The 18,103-nt window shown below is 44.0% G+C and overlaps 1 protein-coding gene across 25 annotated transcripts in view; it reads right to left on the reverse strand.

Annotated features, from left to right (window-relative positions):
- Positions 1 to 18,103, reverse strand: part of ARPP21 (cAMP regulated phosphoprotein 21) — a 184,215-nt gene that overhangs the window by 60,883 nt on the left and 105,229 nt on the right. For 18 of the 25 annotated variants that reach the window (XM_057431659.1, XM_057431661.1, XM_057431658.1 and 15 more), the window contains 3 exons: positions 9,508 to 9,616; positions 7,653 to 7,754; positions 1,079 to 1,116 (listed from right to left, as the gene is read on the reverse strand). The exons of 2 other annotated variants lie outside the window; for them this stretch is intronic. In XM_057431659.1, the coding sequence (XP_057287642.1) occupies positions 1,079 to 1,116; positions 7,653 to 7,754; positions 9,508 to 9,616 (249 nt within the window). The remainder of the gene's footprint in view (positions 1 to 1,078; positions 1,117 to 7,652; positions 7,755 to 9,507; positions 9,617 to 18,103) is intronic. 5 more of the 25 variants (XM_057431675.1, XM_057431674.1, XM_057431681.1 and 2 more) reach the window with 1 other exon arrangement.

The following is an 18,103-nucleotide window of genomic DNA, read 5'->3' on the forward strand; positions in this document are numbered from 1 at the left end:
TAAAACATATTTCCATAGTCATGATACAGAAGCAGCAGCTGAGGAAATAGCCTTGGCTCTCAGAATAGGAGTTGGTTGGAGGATAGTGGCCATTACCTCCTGAGGGCCTTCCCTCATTCCACTTACACGACTGTCCATCGGAAAAGCTGGTTTATACCATTATTGTGGAGTCATTTCTGTGAGAACAGCCTCACCCATAAATGCATCTGACAGACGTAAGGATGGACAGAGATAGAAATACTATAAAAGATAACCCCCCTTTCTGCAAAGGGGATGCTAAACAGCTTTAAAACCTGCACAGGGCAGACCTGGGCTAGCACTGCTCAAACTCTCGCCAGCAAAAATCCCAGTGTTTTGGTTAAAATCCTTACTTGCCATAAAGGTGCACAATTTCCAAGCTTTTCAACGCAGTTAAGCTAATTTATGGCTGCTACGGATCCAATACTTCACATTTTGTGGATCTTAAATAGTTTCTTCTTCCCTTTAGGTGGATTTATTATAATGAAAAACCCCATCCATAAGAACCACCACACAGTCATGCAAAGGAACTGCGTGTCAGGTGTCAGCATTTCATTACTACATAATTACTACAACATAGCAGGAAAGCAGGTCTGGGGCATTTGGCAACCTCCAAGAGCACGAGATGAAATCAGTGCTGCTGCTCAGCCCCACAGGAGAACAGGTTAAACAGCAGAAACACAAGCACGATGGTTCATACACACCATCAGCCAGAGTGCTTTTTAAAGATCAGTGAGTTAAATGCTAAAAGCACTCCAGAGATAGAGTGGGCATTGGAGATGAAACCTTAGGTGGGCTCCCCCCTCCCTCCCACAACCTGCTTTCTAAACCAGAACACCCCGTCTTGGGAAAGCAGCAGTAGCTCCTTATCTGCTCAGATACAATCTGCAAGGCAATCTCTTTCCCTCCCCCTCTTACAGCCCAAAAATCACTGCAGATAACACGGATTACAAATATGCTCAGTCTTCACATTAACAACTCTAGAACTAGAGAGAGAGAAAATAATAGAAGAAACAGCTAAATTTAACATTAAAAAAAAAAAAGCAAGCTATTTTTTTACCTGTTTTCCACAAAAAGGTTTTCCTGGGAGCAAACTGACTGAAAAATAAAAAAGGCATTGTATCAGACGTTCTAGATATGCTCTGCTGTCCCAATTCTTTCCTTGAGTTTAGAATTACCTCCCCTGTTCAGGCTTAAGGGGATTTCAAATCATGCATCATTTGCATTTGCAGAAGACAAGAGGGGTGGGGGAAAAAAGGTCAAGAATAAGGTCAGGCCAATAAAATAAACTCCATGCATTACAACACATTGCCAACGAGGGGTCTCAGTTTGGAAACAAACTGAAACTGCTCACTCCTGAGATCAGAAGAAGGTGGGGTGTGCAAAGTACTGGCAATTCAAAGGGGAAAAAAGGCTTTTCCTACGTAATGAGGCTCCAGTGGTCTGCCCTACCACCTCAAAAGGAGCCTGCAGAAGAGCACAGAGCCGCAGGTAGGAAGGACAAACAGGAAAGCATGCAGAACTGACAAAGCTCTTCAAAGGGAGAGAAGATACTGCAGTACTGAAAATACTGTCTGCTTTCACATTTTACAGCTGGAGAGGAAACAGTCGTACCCACATTGAGATACAAAATGGTGATAATCATGTTAGTAATAATATTAACATCAATAATAGCCTATTTCAAACAAGTTCTCTGCTGGAGGAATTTGATCCTGTGGAAGGTGAAGGGCTCGGAAGAAATAAATCCTATGGGCAACTGCGTAACTCTTTTAGCATTACTTGGTTTTTTATTTGGAGAAATGAAGCTGTGCTCAATTTCCCATGAATAATTCTCCCTCTTTGATTTTTTCATTCCCCTCCTATTTCATGTTCACTACACAAAGTGCCTCGTAGCTGTCACTGGATTATATCTCCGTGATGTAGAGAAGAAAGAACAATCAGCACTTGCACTGATTTTAAACAAAAGGGAGGAGGGCACCAGAGATCGTGCCCTTTACTTCTGTAACAGCAGGACTCAGCTGGAAGAATAATACAATGCCATCATTAGCTGTGTCAAATTTTAATGGTGTGGGATATGCAAGGATTAGGAATGTTTCTGTTTCAGAAAGGGCGAGCTAATGACCTACTCAGCACCAGCCAACACCAGAAGCTCATTCCCAGTGCTCAGCAGATGATGGGCAAAGTTTCCCCTTGCACCACAGCCAGTGCCATCCCATCTCTTCATACAAGGAGGGAATTTAGCTCCGAGAAGGAAATGTGGTTTCTCATTAAAGCTGTAATTCCCCATGTCCAGCATCCACACCAGGGAACATCTGACAGCTCAGTGGGCTTCCCAGCTGAGCTCCCACCCTGCACCCCTAGTAAACATGCAAGGCTCTGGGCAGCATCTGTGGCGAGTGCGTCTCTCCTTAGCACAAAGCCTTAAGATGTGAGGAACAAGTTCTTCGTTCCCAGGGATCAAATTCCCACCATCAACAGCAGACCTAGGGTTTCACCCCAGTCCGAGAGGAGACACAGTCTATTCCCTCTAAAACCACTGGAATCCTTTGTACCACTATGACTCTGCCTCTTCTCTCCTTTTATGTACCTTACTCACAAGGGTTCATGAACAAAGGTGGCTGTGCAGACTTCAGCATACTTTAAGTACCTATGAGCACAGCAAAATCACCCCGTGGGCTTCTACAGCCTCAACTGTGGGGCTGCCTTCCCTTTGAGGTTCATGATGGACACTTGTGCATTGACTTCACAGCTGTCACATTTCCAAAGCAGCACTATAGCTACTCTTCAAGGACAAGCAAGTAATCTCTTGTTAGACCAGAGTACTGGTCTGTGTTCCCACAAAGTCACAAAAGCAAAGGGGCACGCACCTGTCTGGATTTCTTTGCCAAGGTTTTACAGGGATTGGGGCACCAGCAGGATAAATATCTAGGGTTTATACTTCAATCAAGCAAGTGGAGAGGTCCGCTCCCTTTTCACTATCTCAATGGGTATCACTATCAACTGCATTACAGACTTAAAGACAGTGCCCGTAATAACTCCATTTGTCTTCCTGACTAATGCTGATGGCACAGGGCCACACCATCCCTGGAAACTATATTTCTGTACAGGTGTGAGGCAGAGAAGACAGGCACTTCTTTATTATGTTATTCTTACAGTTAAATATCAGATAGCTAAGCAGCTCTGGGTAGCAACTGAGCTACTACAAGGTCAGGACTCGCTTTCCTGATCTATAGCATCAACAGAGCTCAATTTAAAGCACCAGGAAAGCTTAAGTAGCCAGCATGAGAGCTGGAGTCAAAAAACATTCTTCAAATGCTTGGCTCTTGGATACTCAAAGACACTGGAAACAAACCTACAAAAGGAACAGAGTTTTGCAAGATGACCTACAAAATTCACCTCCCTGGAGGCCTCTGCAGGCACAGTTTCCATTCGGGTGCTCTGGATGACTGTCATTTATGAGATGAGTATTTCACTCTTCCAGTTTCCTAAAACCTTTTAAAGTCTCCACTGGAAAAGGTGCATCAGCTCTGCCAGGGCATTAGGTATACTGGGGGTTGCTGCTCTTAGTTTTAATTACGTTAACCAACATAGATAACTATTAACATGCAGGAATATCCTGCTCTGGATACCATCAGGTAATCATTTTCACATCAGTTAACAAGATGTGATGGATCTCAGGCTTCCGACTAATGCTTATTGCTTGCTCTGCAACCACAAGCAAAGGCTCTGTACAGTAGTGAGGGGGTTTTAGTACCTATAGGTTTCTGGTTCCCAACACAAGGCATGTCTTTGTTTTGTTTCTATTTGTTTTAAACCTTCTTCTTCCTAACCTTTTCCTACTAGAAGGATAGGAAAGGCTGAAGCCATGTTTTCAAATATTTCTTTCTTGAAACTCTTTAATCAGAGCATGATAAAGATCCTCAGTGGTTTCTTAAGAAGAGGAGTCATGATTATTTTGTCTTAAGGATCTGGCTCTTCAGAATACACTCCTAAGTCAAAACCAGGCATTGCAATTAACAAGACAAAGGAAAAAGCATGGTGTATTCCCTTTAACACATCCCATGCGTGCCATGGGCAATTCCAGCGTTTGTGCAAGTTATAAAACATGGTCATTTTTCAGTGAATACACAATGATGACTTGAGAATAGAATTATGACCAGTGGATGGTCCTTACGTGATTCTGGCTCATGAGGTTATGCGCTGTGTTAACCTTGAAGAATGACATTCCCCCCACATAATCCAATTGCTAGTCTTTAGAATCAATTTTCTGCTTGCTTAAAAGCCAAACGCAGTGTATCATTTACACACGCATTTGGGATTTTCCGTTAAATCTACAACTTGACTTATCAGAGAGGGAAAGAACATCTACCTTTTATTCCTTCAGATCGTTCTTTGTCTTTCTTGGACAATTACTTTTCAACCTGCTCAAAGCAACTAAAGCAGTTCAGACAAGAAGCTTCTCCTCTGCAAAGACCCAGGTACTCCACCTCCTCTGTTCCAGCGCACTTAGTTGTAAAATTCATGAACTGTTGTAAAACGAAGTTTCCAATGAAAAACGTGTTTTAAGAAGGAAGGTTGTAGGCTTTGTGACATAAAAAAGAAACCCTTGAAAACAGCTTTGAGCATAACAGAGCTCCTGCAGTGCTGCTTTACTATTAGCGCCTGAAAAGCTGGAGGTGCGTGTTGTAGATCTTATTTCAATAAGCTGGAATGATTGCGTTTATTAACTATTTATTTCTTCACCAATTCTTTTATTAAGATATCCCATTAACATGCTTCTCGATCCCTGCCGCTTGTTACGACTCTACACGACAGGAGTCATTAAAGCCTCCAGCTCCCCTTATCAAAATTTATGATAGCCAACACAGCAGATGGAAAGCTTGCCAGGAAGCGTAATTTAAACTAATATCAGACTAATCATCATAAGGACTATCATAATGATGGCATTATTCATGAACGTATTTATTTTGCTAAAACCTCCCCACTCGGAAAGGAAGCTATGTGATGCACTCGAGGGCTGCAAACTCAAAGGCAGGACAAGCAAGCCTTCTGTTGGCTGGGACGTGGGGTCCGGGGTAAGACATTTCTCACAGCACTTGAAACATGCACAGAAGGTTTTGTGGCCATACTCGGAGTGCCTCTTCCTCCTGAATTTTATCAGGGATCTGACTCCGGGGCTGATAACGTTAATCCAAGGAGTTTTGGGTATCTTGAACATGTTTAGAGAGGGGGTGCTGCGTGCAACATGTTACAGCAGTATTCTTGACCTTTGTGGCTACCCTTTGGAGACCTCTCATGCAAGCTCTCTTCATGCATCCTCTAATTAGAAGTGAAATATCTACAATCCATTTGCTAAGGTTCATAAGCAAGGCACTGATCAAGGCTTGGCTACGGCAGTGTAAACAGTATGGAGGTAATAAAAATGCCACGTAATTGATCCCTCTTTGCCTCTCTTCCTACATATATAATTTGCAGGATGACAAAGCTTAGGTACCTACCTCAGAGGAACCTGGGGAGAACTGGAATGATTAATTATTGCAGAGGGGCTTACAACTATAAAAAGCCTTACATGCAGTAAGTGGCTACCTATAATAGGAAGCCATTGCGCTCTTTCCTAAAGCTGACAAAGCCACCACCACAACCACTGTCATCCTCTTAAAAACCACCGCATATCTGGGAGTGCTCCACTCAAACCAGCTCAGCTGAGACATATGTTCCTAATAGTATTCATATAACTTGCTGCAATTCATCGCCCTACGATGTTCACTGACACCTGCAATAGCAGAGAGAGAGCTCAATGAGTGGATATGAGAGAGAGAGGGAGAGATATCTAACAGTGCTGATCTTTAAAAGTGCCCACTCCCAGTGCGCTTGACATGCTTGCCACAAACCACACTGTTACTTAGGTCTTGCCACTTGGAGATACCAACCCAATGGACCACAACGACCCCCTACTGTAGACAATGAAAATGCTCACTGCTCTCCCGTCTTTAAAACTCAAGTATCTAAAGATAAAACCAGCAGCACTCACATTGTGGAGCGAGTTTCAGCACTGTTCTAGCCACCTCCGTTTCCCAGCCTCGCATGTCTAGCTGCTGCTTAGGAGAGAAACTACACTGTATGGGCAACAACTGTCCATCTGGCATTTTTAAACAACATTTTGCCTCGTTTGAAGTCTGCTTTAAAACCCAAAGATTTCTTGGGTTTGCACAAGCTCCTCTGCAACCTGTTTCCTACAGGAAAGTTGCTGCTTCTAGCTTATTACAAAAAGGCTTTTACAGCCCTTGAACTACCCAGTTAACTCTACCATGTATACTGTGACAGTACATATACATCAGAGCCCCGTGCTGAAAGCAAAACACAAACTGAAGGGCCTCTGCTTTTACTGGAATTGTCTCAGCCAAGGAAGAAAAAATGAGGCTAAAACCATCCTGATGGGGCAAGCTACTTATTAAACAGCAAGCTTACTTATCGCACGTCAGACAACGTACACCTTAACACAATGCAATGTATTCTGCTAAAGAACTCGGACACGTGCAACTCCAAAACCAGAGCAAAAGAAAAGGATATCTAAACCAATACTATTAGACCTGCAACTACGAACAGCTTTAATTTAAATGGACACTGCCAAATATGATTTTCAGGAACAGTTTTAATCAGGTTTATCCCCATATTCCTCTAAGCGGCAGAGCTCCCGCTGAAACAGTAAAATGATAAGGTTTTTTTTCCCTTTTAGGACCCCATCATTACAACATTACAGCAAACTATGATTTTCTTCCCTTTTCAGGAACAGGAGGTATTGCTCACAGATGTTTCACATTTAAATGTTTTCCTCTCTCTAGCAATATAGCTTCTTGTGCATGTTCTGATTTGTTTGGTAAGGGCAGGAATTAGAATGCCTGTTTCACTGTATTCCTTTCAAAACAAAATCAATAATGTGACTCTTTCTGATGGCAGAAACACAGCTCCTTAACTGGTCATTTAAATAAAAACCCCACGCAACTCCATGTTTAACCTCTGGCTTATCTTTGTTCTTAGTGTTGTAGTGCTACAGCACTGGTCCAAAGAAACAAACCCATGCAAAAGGACACTTAGAAAATCTGATCCGGCTTGAAACAAACATCATAGAATCCCAGACTGGTTTGGCTTGGAAGGGACCTTAGAGCTCACCCAGTTCCAACCCCCTGCCATGAGCAGGGACACCTTCCACTAGACCAGGTTGCTAGAGCCCCATCCAACAGCCAACCTGGCCTTAGTTTACATGGCCTTGCTTTATTGAGAGTGTCCATTTAAATCACTGCTCTGCCTGTCAAAAGAGATGGCAAACAGAAGGAAACCTAGACCACACGAACATGAACAGTCAAAGAAATGGGATAAGCACTCCCCAGACAACATGCTGGGCCTGATCTTTCCTCTACCCTTCTCCCTGCACCGCTCATCATCACCTCCTTCTCCAGAAGCCAACCTCCACATAACTCAAGCTCCTCTCAGACCCTCTGCACCAATCTCCCTTCCCTGTCTCCTCCAGCCCCACAGGGCAGGTCCTGCTGCAGTGTTGGTGTTGGAGGGGGGCAAGACTGTCTGACTACCGGCGAAGGTATGGCACTAAAGAGGCAATTAAAACAACTACTCACATCTTGTGCAAATATTCTCTCCCTCACTCTCTGATACTCCTCTTCTCTCTCTTCAATTGATTTACTTCGTCTGTCATCTCTAAATGGAAGAATTCTGTTTTGCTGAGCAGAAAGAAAACCAGGAGGATTATATAAGTTGAGCTGTTAGAAACTGCCGTTAAGTAACTGTCAGCTGAGAATAATAAATGTTCACTCAAACAAACGAAGCATGGAAACAATAGCTGTAGTCCCTGCACGGAGCACCCTGCGAGGATGGGCACCCAAGGGCTTCCAGTCCACACAGCCAGGTGGCCAAAACAAGGCTTCCTGCATGGCTTGGGTGGACCCACCATCCTAAAACTGGGTGTTCTCACCCCAAGCCTAAGTGCCTTCGACCACTAAGACTTCTCAGCTCTCCTACTGCCACAAGGAGCAGGAGCACAGGCAGCGCTTGCAATCTGTGGAATCAAGGAAGGGAAGAGGGGAAACTAGGCTGGAAGAGCTAAACTGCAAACCCTAGAAGAAACCCACCAAAGCCTATGTGTAACAAGGAGAAGTCCCAGATATTTGGCACAGCACTCCCAACCGTTTCCGCACGGCAAGGAACCCTCAGCTTCAGTCTCGTTGGGAAAAGAAGGGCAAAAAGCCTGTGCCTCTCAGGAAATGGCTGTGCCATGGGAGAGAAGGACCCTCAGCAAGAAACACTTGGTTGGCAATTGGGTTTCAACACTGCTCCTTCTCCCCCTGCACCCCAGCTCCCCGTGAGAGAGGTCATGTTGCTTTCCTTTGGCTGATGCCCATATTCGCCGTACCCTAAAAACGCTTGGGGTTTGCTTTCAAAGGATGCAGCACAACTGGCAAGGCTGCTCTGGACCACTGGAAGTCAAGGGGAAAAGTTAAAAATATAAAGGAAAAAGGAAAACAAAAATCAGTCCTTTGCTGAAAACACGGAGCGTGGCAATGAGAGACTCAATGGCAGCTCCCTCCACCAGCACAACCTAAGCAAAGAAAGCAGAGGCTGTCTTCTTACCTGTGAGACTTCTCTCATAAAAGCGATACACGTAAGAAACCCTTTTTGATTGGTTCTTTGGGTTAATATATTCCACATAGGCAGCTTGCACTGGATGGGAACAGCCCAGCACCCGCTTTTCCAGGCAGCACAAACACACTCATCTCCCTGGCACTCCCCTACTCATCAGGCTCACCTCAGGTAAGGGCGTGTTATAGCACAGGCAACACAGAGGGGAACGTCTGCCACAGTACATGCACAACAAGCAAGTTAAGTTACACAGACAGTAAAAGGTGGCGAGAGCACAGGAGGAGAGAGGGAGGGAACGAGAAGGTGAAACTGCTTGATTTTGGGTCAAAGCTTAATTTAGGATGGGTTTGTTGGTTTTTTTTCAAATGAGCCTGGCCTCACCATCACATGTTTGTTTGGGGGATTTTGATTTGAGTTTATTTCCTCTCTCCTTTTTTTGGGCTGCATCAGTTTCTCATCAGTCCTTACTGAAATCCATCTCTGCATGGGTACCACAGAAGGAGGAAGCTGCAGGGAGCGGCACGACTGCCATAGTTAGGCGAGACATTGGGAAACGCGACTGACACAGCCTTCCACAGAGCCCGGAGCCGCCGGCATTCCCCCATCCCTTTGGCATGCAGCACATCCTGCGCCAAGCAAACCACCCATGCAAACCCACACACTGCCACGGCTGAAGCGGCCACGCCAGGGCTCAGTGCTACCCATGGTACGGATGCCAAAGGAGGCGGGAAGGGAGCAGGGAAGGAGGAGAGCAACAACAAAAGAACAACAATAACATCAGTCAGCCCACCTTCGAAAACAGAACAAATTGCAGCAACTCTCGAACCGAGAACCAACCTGATTGTCTTCTTTATCAATACTAGAGTTATCTCGCTTCAAGATAAATCGCTTCTGGGATTCTTCACCTTTTTCATCTTTTAAATGTTCAGAAAACCTTTGCTCTGGTCTGCCAGCAAAGTAAAACATAGCAATAAAAAAATCTTTCTTTTGGTTTCGCTTTGACCTTTATTTCTCAGTGCTCTTTTGTTTTCACAGAGGCATTCAGTGCAAAAGCAGTTAACAGTCGCGGTCATGGTGAGACGCTGCCTGTCGCTGTCTGAGGCTGCTGTATCGCTGCTAACTGTTATTGCTATAAATAGCTTTTGTTGTTGTTGTGTAGCAAGGAGCAGGAATCCAAAGTCTCGGTCACTGAAATATTTAGACTCTCCTCACTGTGACTGAAGGACAGGGAAAACAAATTAACATACTGCATGTTAATTTGCTTCCTTCGGTAGCTGTGGCCTCCAGCAACACTGCTGCAAGGGAAGCCTGTCCACCTTTGAAAGTAAGGAAAACCGGAGAGAAATCTTAACACAAACCCTAAAGTTCCCTCACTTCTAATAAACACAACCGGTAATGGGAGGGACTGATGGCACATTGCTTAAACAACTATTGTCTCATCACCATGAAGCAAAGAGAACACTCCAGAACAATCACAGAGTATCAAACAGTTCACTGAGTTAAACCCATCCAGACATTCATTCATTTATCCACTTGATTTTAAGCCAAACCCCACTGCTTAAGAGGCTGAAGCGTGTCAGGTTCGGAAGATGCCGGGATGCTGGTTCCACATTCCCACATTGTGCAAAATGCAGCACCTCACGGCACCTAACCTGGCACAGAAAAGCAAGTTTTAAGAAGTATCTATTGTCACCAAGCTGGTCACTGCCAATGCTTTGTGGCTGTCAATAAATACCACTCCTGTCTGCACCACCCCCAGAGCCAAACCTGTCACGTTTTAAGCCCCAACGATGTCAAGAAGCAGACCAGGGGCCTCGAGAGTTGAGCTGGGATTCAAACATTGCTCTCAACCAACTGAGGGGCTGCCAAGGCACAGGCTGGGTTTTAAAAGCAGTAATACCCTGTGTCGTGCTGTGAGGTTTCTATCAGGGAACACAAACTCTGTCCTCTGCGCTGAAGGAGCTGCTAACAGCAGTCCTGGCGGCAGATGCTCTTGTCTACAGACCTACATAAACAAGGCACAAAACATCCCCTGACATTAATGGACCAAATGTGAAGAAATCAAAGGGTGGAATTTACAGACATCAGTGCCTTTGTAAATAAAAGCCCTCTGCTTTGTCTTATTTCAGAAAGGAAAAATCCGACCAGATCTGTATATCAGCCACCATTTTGTTGTCAAAGCATTCAGATTTGCACTTAACTAATTAGCAATTGATGTGAAATCACAACACAGCGCATATTCACACCCTAATTACAGTCCATTCCAATTCATTGTCAGATGTGCAGAAAACATTTGTAATGAACTGGTAGAAATACCACACTGAGAGACAGAAGCTCTCCCGCCCCTCTTTCTGTGTGAATTTGAGGGACTCCCACTTCTGCTCACAATTTGCTTTCTTCTGACAAAGTGACAGAACAAACCAGCCCCATTTCCAAGGATTCGGAGCATTCAGGAAACCTTTGTCCATCATCTGTAGGTGCTAACAGGTACAGAGCCCAACGCAGGAAAGACCGTCCAGATGCCCTACTAGCCTTCCTTTGAGCAAGCCAAATGAAACACGGCTCTCCACACAGTTCTCGAACTCAATGGATGATTTCTGACATTTCCTCAGCACCAGCTGAGGTTTGCATCCTGAAGCACAAGCACAATTTCTGCAATTATACTAGCAGTGCATAAATCTATAGCTGTGAACTATGTGCTGAGCATCTAATACACTGTATGCCAAGTGCAATAAACTACTGGGATTTTAACGCGCAGAAAGGGAAAAAAAAAGTCATCAAAAATTAGAGAAAAAAGCTTGAAAAAGCAATTTGGGAAAATGTCTCCCCTAACTTAGTTACACAGCAACACAGCTTTAATACTTCATGGAGTTACTTTAACTTTTAAATCCCATTTCCACTTCATTTACTATTTATAAGATGTTTCCACTTGACAGCAGGCAAAAGGAGAAGCACAAGAACAAGGCACAAGCCTCAACTAATGATCCTGTATGTGCCTGTGAATAAAATTAATCAGGTGGCGATCAATGTCCAGTTGGGAAAAGAAGTTTGCTTGGGCAGAGGCTCTGGAAAGGTGCAGGGTGTTTCGGAGCATCGTGGTAACACCAACACCATGAGAAGGTCCTGCCCTCCCCATTGTCCCTGCAGTTCCGGGTCACCACTGCCAGTGAGGCTGTAGTTGTCAAGACAAGCTCGGTTAATAAGGATACAAAGCCTGAGGGATAACTCTCAGGTGAGGAATAAGATGCATAGCAACAAATAACTTCAGGAAGGCCTCCCTTAAATGTCAGTTGAAATAAATGCAACTTCTTATAAAGAATAGCGATGGTTACACACATTTGTGCTCTTTTCTTCAATACTTTTTACTGCCTTTTTTAAGATCTATAGCAACAAATGTATTATTAGTAGGATGCAGACGGCAAATAGCTTAAAACCATTAAGTGGAACCAAATGCTCTCATCATTTAGGTAGAGAAGAGGTTGACTCTGTAAAGGTTTGTGTCTAGCTCTCTGACGGAAGTCAGTGCTAGCTCCACATTCACAGCTTTCAAGTTCCCTGTAACCATACAATGCATTTGCTAAAAGGAAGCACAGACATTCTGGTTGTCCCAGGGAAATCTGCTGCATCGGTTTATGAATTTGCAGGTGAATCAATTGCTTGAAAATGGAAGAAAACACCAGGTAACTTTGTGTAAGATGCAGTACACTGTCAATGTACTAATACAGTACATCATTACAGTAGTACAGCAGATACAGTGAATTTATCTCATGTGAGTCCTAAATTAATAATAATCACATTTACTGCTCTTCTGAGCTTTTCTGCCCTGATACTATCGTTAGCAGAGTCTGCACAACCCACCAAACTGTGCTCATGCATGTAAGGGAGTGAATTTATCATGCTTATCTTCAGTACTGGCATAAATAAAGATCTAACTCAAGTTAAAACACAGTTTACAATTATAATTACAACTCAGTGTAAAATGAGGAGAATATTCACTATTACCCCACTGGGTATACCATTACCTAATCTGCATCTTCAAACCCTCACCACAGCTCAGTTTAATTTTAAGTGGTAAAAATGTGATTTGCATAGCCTTTTGGGAGAGTCCCTGAGCACTTCTGAAGACCTCATCACTAACCAAGTACGCTAAACTATTTAAGGAATCTTCTGCAAAACCACACCCAAAACATCCTCCAGTACCTATCCCGCACTGCTGCATTGACCCTGGCCACATGGAGCATCCCTCTGCATGCTAACAGCCATGTGCAAAAAAGCAGACACAGCAATACGTGCTTACAGAGTGCTGCCTGCCTCTATGAGATGCAGCATCTCATTTAGCCCCCATGTCTGGCATCAGTGGATCACTGGAGAACCTCAAACCCTGGTACTCCAGAAAAAGCTTAGGGAGGAAATAATTCCCTTTTAAGTCAATAGGATTTGTGCACTGAGAAGACCAGACAGTTTTCCAACTTACACCTTAAAGGCTCAGAAACCAACACATGGGGAGGGGGAAATCACACAGGCTAAAAGATGGAATGTTTGGGGGGGTTTCTGTTTGCTTTGGTTTTATTAAATATAAATTTTTGATCATCTAACTTTTTATTGCCCAACAATAACGGGTGGAAGCAAAACATCTGTGCCCTAAAAATGCAACTCCACCAAAACATGATCGTGTATGAACCCCTTTCATATTTCATACAGTTGTCAGGTCACAGTCAGCGCAGCAAAGTGTGCTCCCATCACCCTATCTTTGCAAACATCTTTCTCACCATCTTCTTTCCCAGTGTACAGAAGGGAGAGGATGGATTATGAAATAGCCTTTTGGTGGGTGATCAGTTTACCCAGTTGCCAGACACATGAAACAGGCATCATTAAGCTTCCCACCCACTGTTCTTCCCTGGTTCAGAAGCACTTCTGAATACTTCACTGCAGTATTAGGAGCAGACTTGGGAAGAGTATCCAGGCAAAACCTCAGGACAATAGTGCTTTGCCATTTCTAGTGCTTGTGATCCCTTGCCATGCAGCCAATGGTCATTTTGCCTCTTTGAGCCCCATCTGTGTATTGGGAAATCATTCCAACAGTTACCTCAAGATATGCATCAAGTTTCTTGTTTGTGTGCTTGGAATCCTTTCACAGTGAAGGTGATCAAGAACTGGCACAAGAGGCATCCTTGGGATGGTCCTGGGCATGGTCCTGAGCAACTGGCTCTAGATGGCCCTCCTTGAGCAGTGGTGTTGGACCAATAGACCTCTACAGGTCCCATTCAACCTCAGCCATGCTGTCGCCTTGTCAAACACTGAGTCAAATATATAGTAACAAATCCATAGCAGAACAAAACTCCATCAGTATCTCCTAGATGCTGTGTCTGCTTTCTCTGTTAAAGTTGGCTACTATCATTTACCTTTCTCATTTTATAGGTACTTAAAAGCCATCTACAGTCCTTACTTAAGCAGAACCTGAACAACTTTTCTGGGCTCATTCCTTACAATGAAGCCTGTACTTTGGAATGGTAAACTTGGGGTAAGCAGCAAAATATCTGTGTGTGTCAGAAAGCAAAAAGAAAGTTAAGATTTTGATAACATCCGATATAAGGTTTTTCCCTACTATCATGATGGTGATTTTAACGGGAGCTACTTCCATTCACTTCGGTAGTGCTCCTCTCAATTTATCTCTCTATGACAGAAAACAGAGTTTGCCCCTCAGGCTTATTTTCTACATGGACTCTTTAAGGAGAATTCCCCATTACATGCCTGTTTAATGCTTTGATTGTGAATCAACCATTGTAAGTAGTAATGAAAAAAGAGACCCAAACCTTAAGTACCTTAACCGGGTATTCACTCCTCAATCAAATTCCCTATTTTTGTAACACATAGCAGGGTGGCAATAGCTATCAGGAGACATGGACTACGGAAATAACAAGGCATTTCCTTGTATCTGCTGTGTTTAGAAGCAAGCTAATGCAGTTTTATAGACCTCTATTTGCACGGGAGATAAGAAATGAAATACCGGGGGGGTGGGAAACCTTCACTTATTTCAGGTAAATTAATCAGCTCTGAAATAACTGCCTGAGAAAGAGGAAGCACAGACACCACACCAGAAGGACAAATGGAAAGAGACAAGCACGGGCTTTGAACGTGATGGTTCTGAAGACTTAGTCACTGTATGAGCAGAGCACACAAAGAGCCTGGTATTGTCAGGGCTGACATATACAGCACATAAATCCTTATCATGAGGCGTATGTTTCTGACAGCACCGTAGCGCACAGGCTGTTGCAAAATGCCTTTGGAGAGCAACAGCCTCACCACGTGTGAAAAGATGGGTTTGCCAGTACAGCGCCCGATGCAGGTAAAAGCCTAGCAAGTGCTGCAGTGCACGGCACCTGCGAAAGCTCCCCAGGTCAATAGTGAAGCAGCAGTCCAAAGGAACACAAGGCAGGAAAGAGAGTTCAAAAGTGGAGATCCCTGCGGTGTGATCAGACAAGAGCCTGAAAAGATGAACTTGGTATTTACAATGCAGTGGTGATCTAGCCCATGTAATATGGGACAGCATGGGAATATCTCTCTCCTGAACAAACAGCAACACCAAGTGAAAAATAGGAAAGGTAATGGGGCTAGGAACAGGCAAAGTAACACCCTGGGTGCCTGCAGGACCATCATCTGCCAAACAAAATGAGCAAGCAACAACATGCTCTTACACAAGGATGCTGTCAGAAAAGCAGTGGGAAGGTGAGAGCAGAGCAGCAAAGCTGCTGACAGGGTTCAGGGAAGTTGTGAAGATTCAGGGCATTCTTACGCAGGTGTTCTGATGGTTTAACGGCGTTTCCTTGTTTTTTGCACTTGTCTAATTAAGCTTACTGCTCAGTCCAACATCACATCGGTCTCCATTCTGAAGGCCTGCTGTGCCACAGTGTGCTGGCCTTTCTTGCTTTGCTAGTTTCTGAGTATCTACATCTGCCTGCTGTGCTTTTTTGGTTTGATGCTGGAGGCTTTCCTAGGCCTTTGCATTTAGCAGCACAGCAAATCTACATAAGCATTACTCTAGCTTTACTCTACCTTGAGGGCTACAGCTCTGCTGTCTGCACTACAAACAACTGTTCTGATTATGCAGGCATGGGAATATATTCTGAGAGCTCAAGAATTCACAGGACTTGGAAGCAAGTATCATCGTTGTCAATGACAAAAGGTACAATTCCAGCCCTACACGTTAAATTATTTGATTAAATTATCGCAGAATAATGTTTTTCAAGAATGAGGGCCTGAACTGCAGCCTTCAAATAGGTTTCGAGGATGTAGGGGCTGATGGATGCTAAAACGTGGTTTCAAAAAGTCAGAATGGGAATTTAAATACAGATAATTGTTCAAGTACAGTGCAGTTATATTATCACAACTTAAAACCACTCAAGATGGCATTTCAAGCATTCGAAGGTAAATGCCTCATTAACAGATTGCTGCTTTTACAGTATGAGTCACTAAGAACTTCTGTTGCAATGATAAAAGCACATTAAAAGCCATCAAAAAGAAAAGATCAGCCACGTACAAGACAGTTCCTTTAAGGTGCTGCCTTTTCTGTGCCACAGGACTGAAAAAAATCCAAACCCTCAATTGCCAAATGCCACATTGTTCCTGGCTAAAGACTGTATCTTCATTAACAGCATCTGAGCTCTAAGCATGTTCTGTATTTATTACTAAACAAGGATGTGAGAAGTCACAAGCTATTTTGACAGGGATTCTCCCCCTCAAATTGGGGTTGAGGATAAGCCTGGCAGGACTGAAGAGCCAGTAACACTGCATGGCAGCGATACCTCCCAGTGCTCTTTGTTCAGCGAGCGTGAGGTTTATCCTGTCACCCTTGCTCACTCACCCTTCCAGATGCTCAGCTCTAGTAGCCCCCAGCAGCACGATGTCAGTGGGGCTGGCACCAGCAGCATTTCCCATGATGGAAAACCATGGTGAAGCTGCAGATAAAAGTCAATGCACACCGAGTCTCTTCCATGCCAAGTTATTCTGTGTGTGGTTAAAGCAGGGGCCTTATCCTTAAGGCTTTCAAAGTAGAACAGTATTTAAAGAACAGAATCTAATGTTGAGATATCACCATACAACTCTTGGCCCTCACAAGCTTTTCTAAAGCTGAATTTAAAAACCAGAAAATCATCCTAGTTTAATGTATGGATGCAAACTCACAGTGTATCTTGACCCCCTTAGAGTCTGCCTGAGTATAAGCTTCAATATTCAGCCCAGTGTTCTGGGGCTAGAACATGGAAATCTAGCTCTTAACTCGGGGAAGAAGCTGGCAGGCCAAGGCACACTGAGATACCTGCTCTGTTGCTCAATGGGGCTGAAGTGCAATGCCCCAGACAGAGACCATTTTAGGAGCTTCAAAATGCTTTGCTGCCCTATGATCAAGTTAAGATGACTTCTGGACCTGAAGGACCCAATTCTCCTGCTCCCACTCTCCTGGATTGGATTGAATTCTTGATACTCAGGGTGTCAGCTGAGACTGAACATCTTGCACAGCACCGATTTATTTCTAGCTAGTAGAGGCTCGTCAATGGAGGCACAGTTTGTTACCCAGTTCATTAATATTTGATGGCAAGGATGTGGCATACTCGGCAAGTGGCTGAAAATGACAGCGTTGCATAACTGCTGTGATCTATTTAAAATGACATTCTTCTACCTTAGAATCCCAAAAATGAACAAGAGAGAAAAAAGGAAGGAATTCAAGATTTGAAGGCTCCCAATGAAGGTAAGACAGCTCCCCAAAGACAAAGGGCTAATGAAGAAACTACGAGTCCTCCTGAAATGCCCCACGCATACAACTTGAGACCAACACAAGTTCTTGTGCTTAATTCTGCTTCAGCCCACGAGCGTTTTCCCCCGTCTCCACCAGGAAGACTCGTGGATCAGAAGTCATCCCCTGATCAATCAGTGGCCTGAAGCAGTTAAACTGTCAGAGACAGCGCTCACCTTGGGCACCACCAGCAGAAACAAGAGACTTTGCTTATACAAAGGTTTGATAAAACTCACCATGCTTCTTTCATTCCTAATGCACCTATTTCCTATGTTAAACAGTGGGCAGGCAACAGCAACGCAAAAGGCATTTCTAAAACCCATTTGGACCACCTCCAAAATTGCCTTGCTTGCCTCTCAGCACCTCATTTCTGAAATGCCCAGATTTAAAGCCGTTATTTCACCTACTACTGATGCACAATCACAGCTGAGGAGAGCACAGGAGGGCCACTGCAGATTTCCAGATCTCTCTCCAGTGGTTTGAAAGCATAAAATGACCAAATAGCATCTTGATTAACGGGCACTTTCCTACTACAGCTTAGACGAGCATGTAAAGACACAGGTTAATTACTCATGCAAGGAAGAGCTTCCCTCAACTGAATTACCTGCTTCCTATTCTATAGCATTCTCTTCCTGGCTCACCTCC

Source organism: Pezoporus wallicus, unplaced genomic scaffold (assembly GCF_028554395.1).
Source record: "Pezoporus wallicus isolate ANWC-B61680 ecotype Strahan unplaced genomic scaffold, APGP_CSIRO_Pwel_v1 scaffold_11491, whole genome shotgun sequence".
In the NCBI taxonomy this organism is placed as follows: Eukaryota; Metazoa; Chordata; class Aves; order Psittaciformes; family Psittacidae; genus Pezoporus; species Pezoporus wallicus.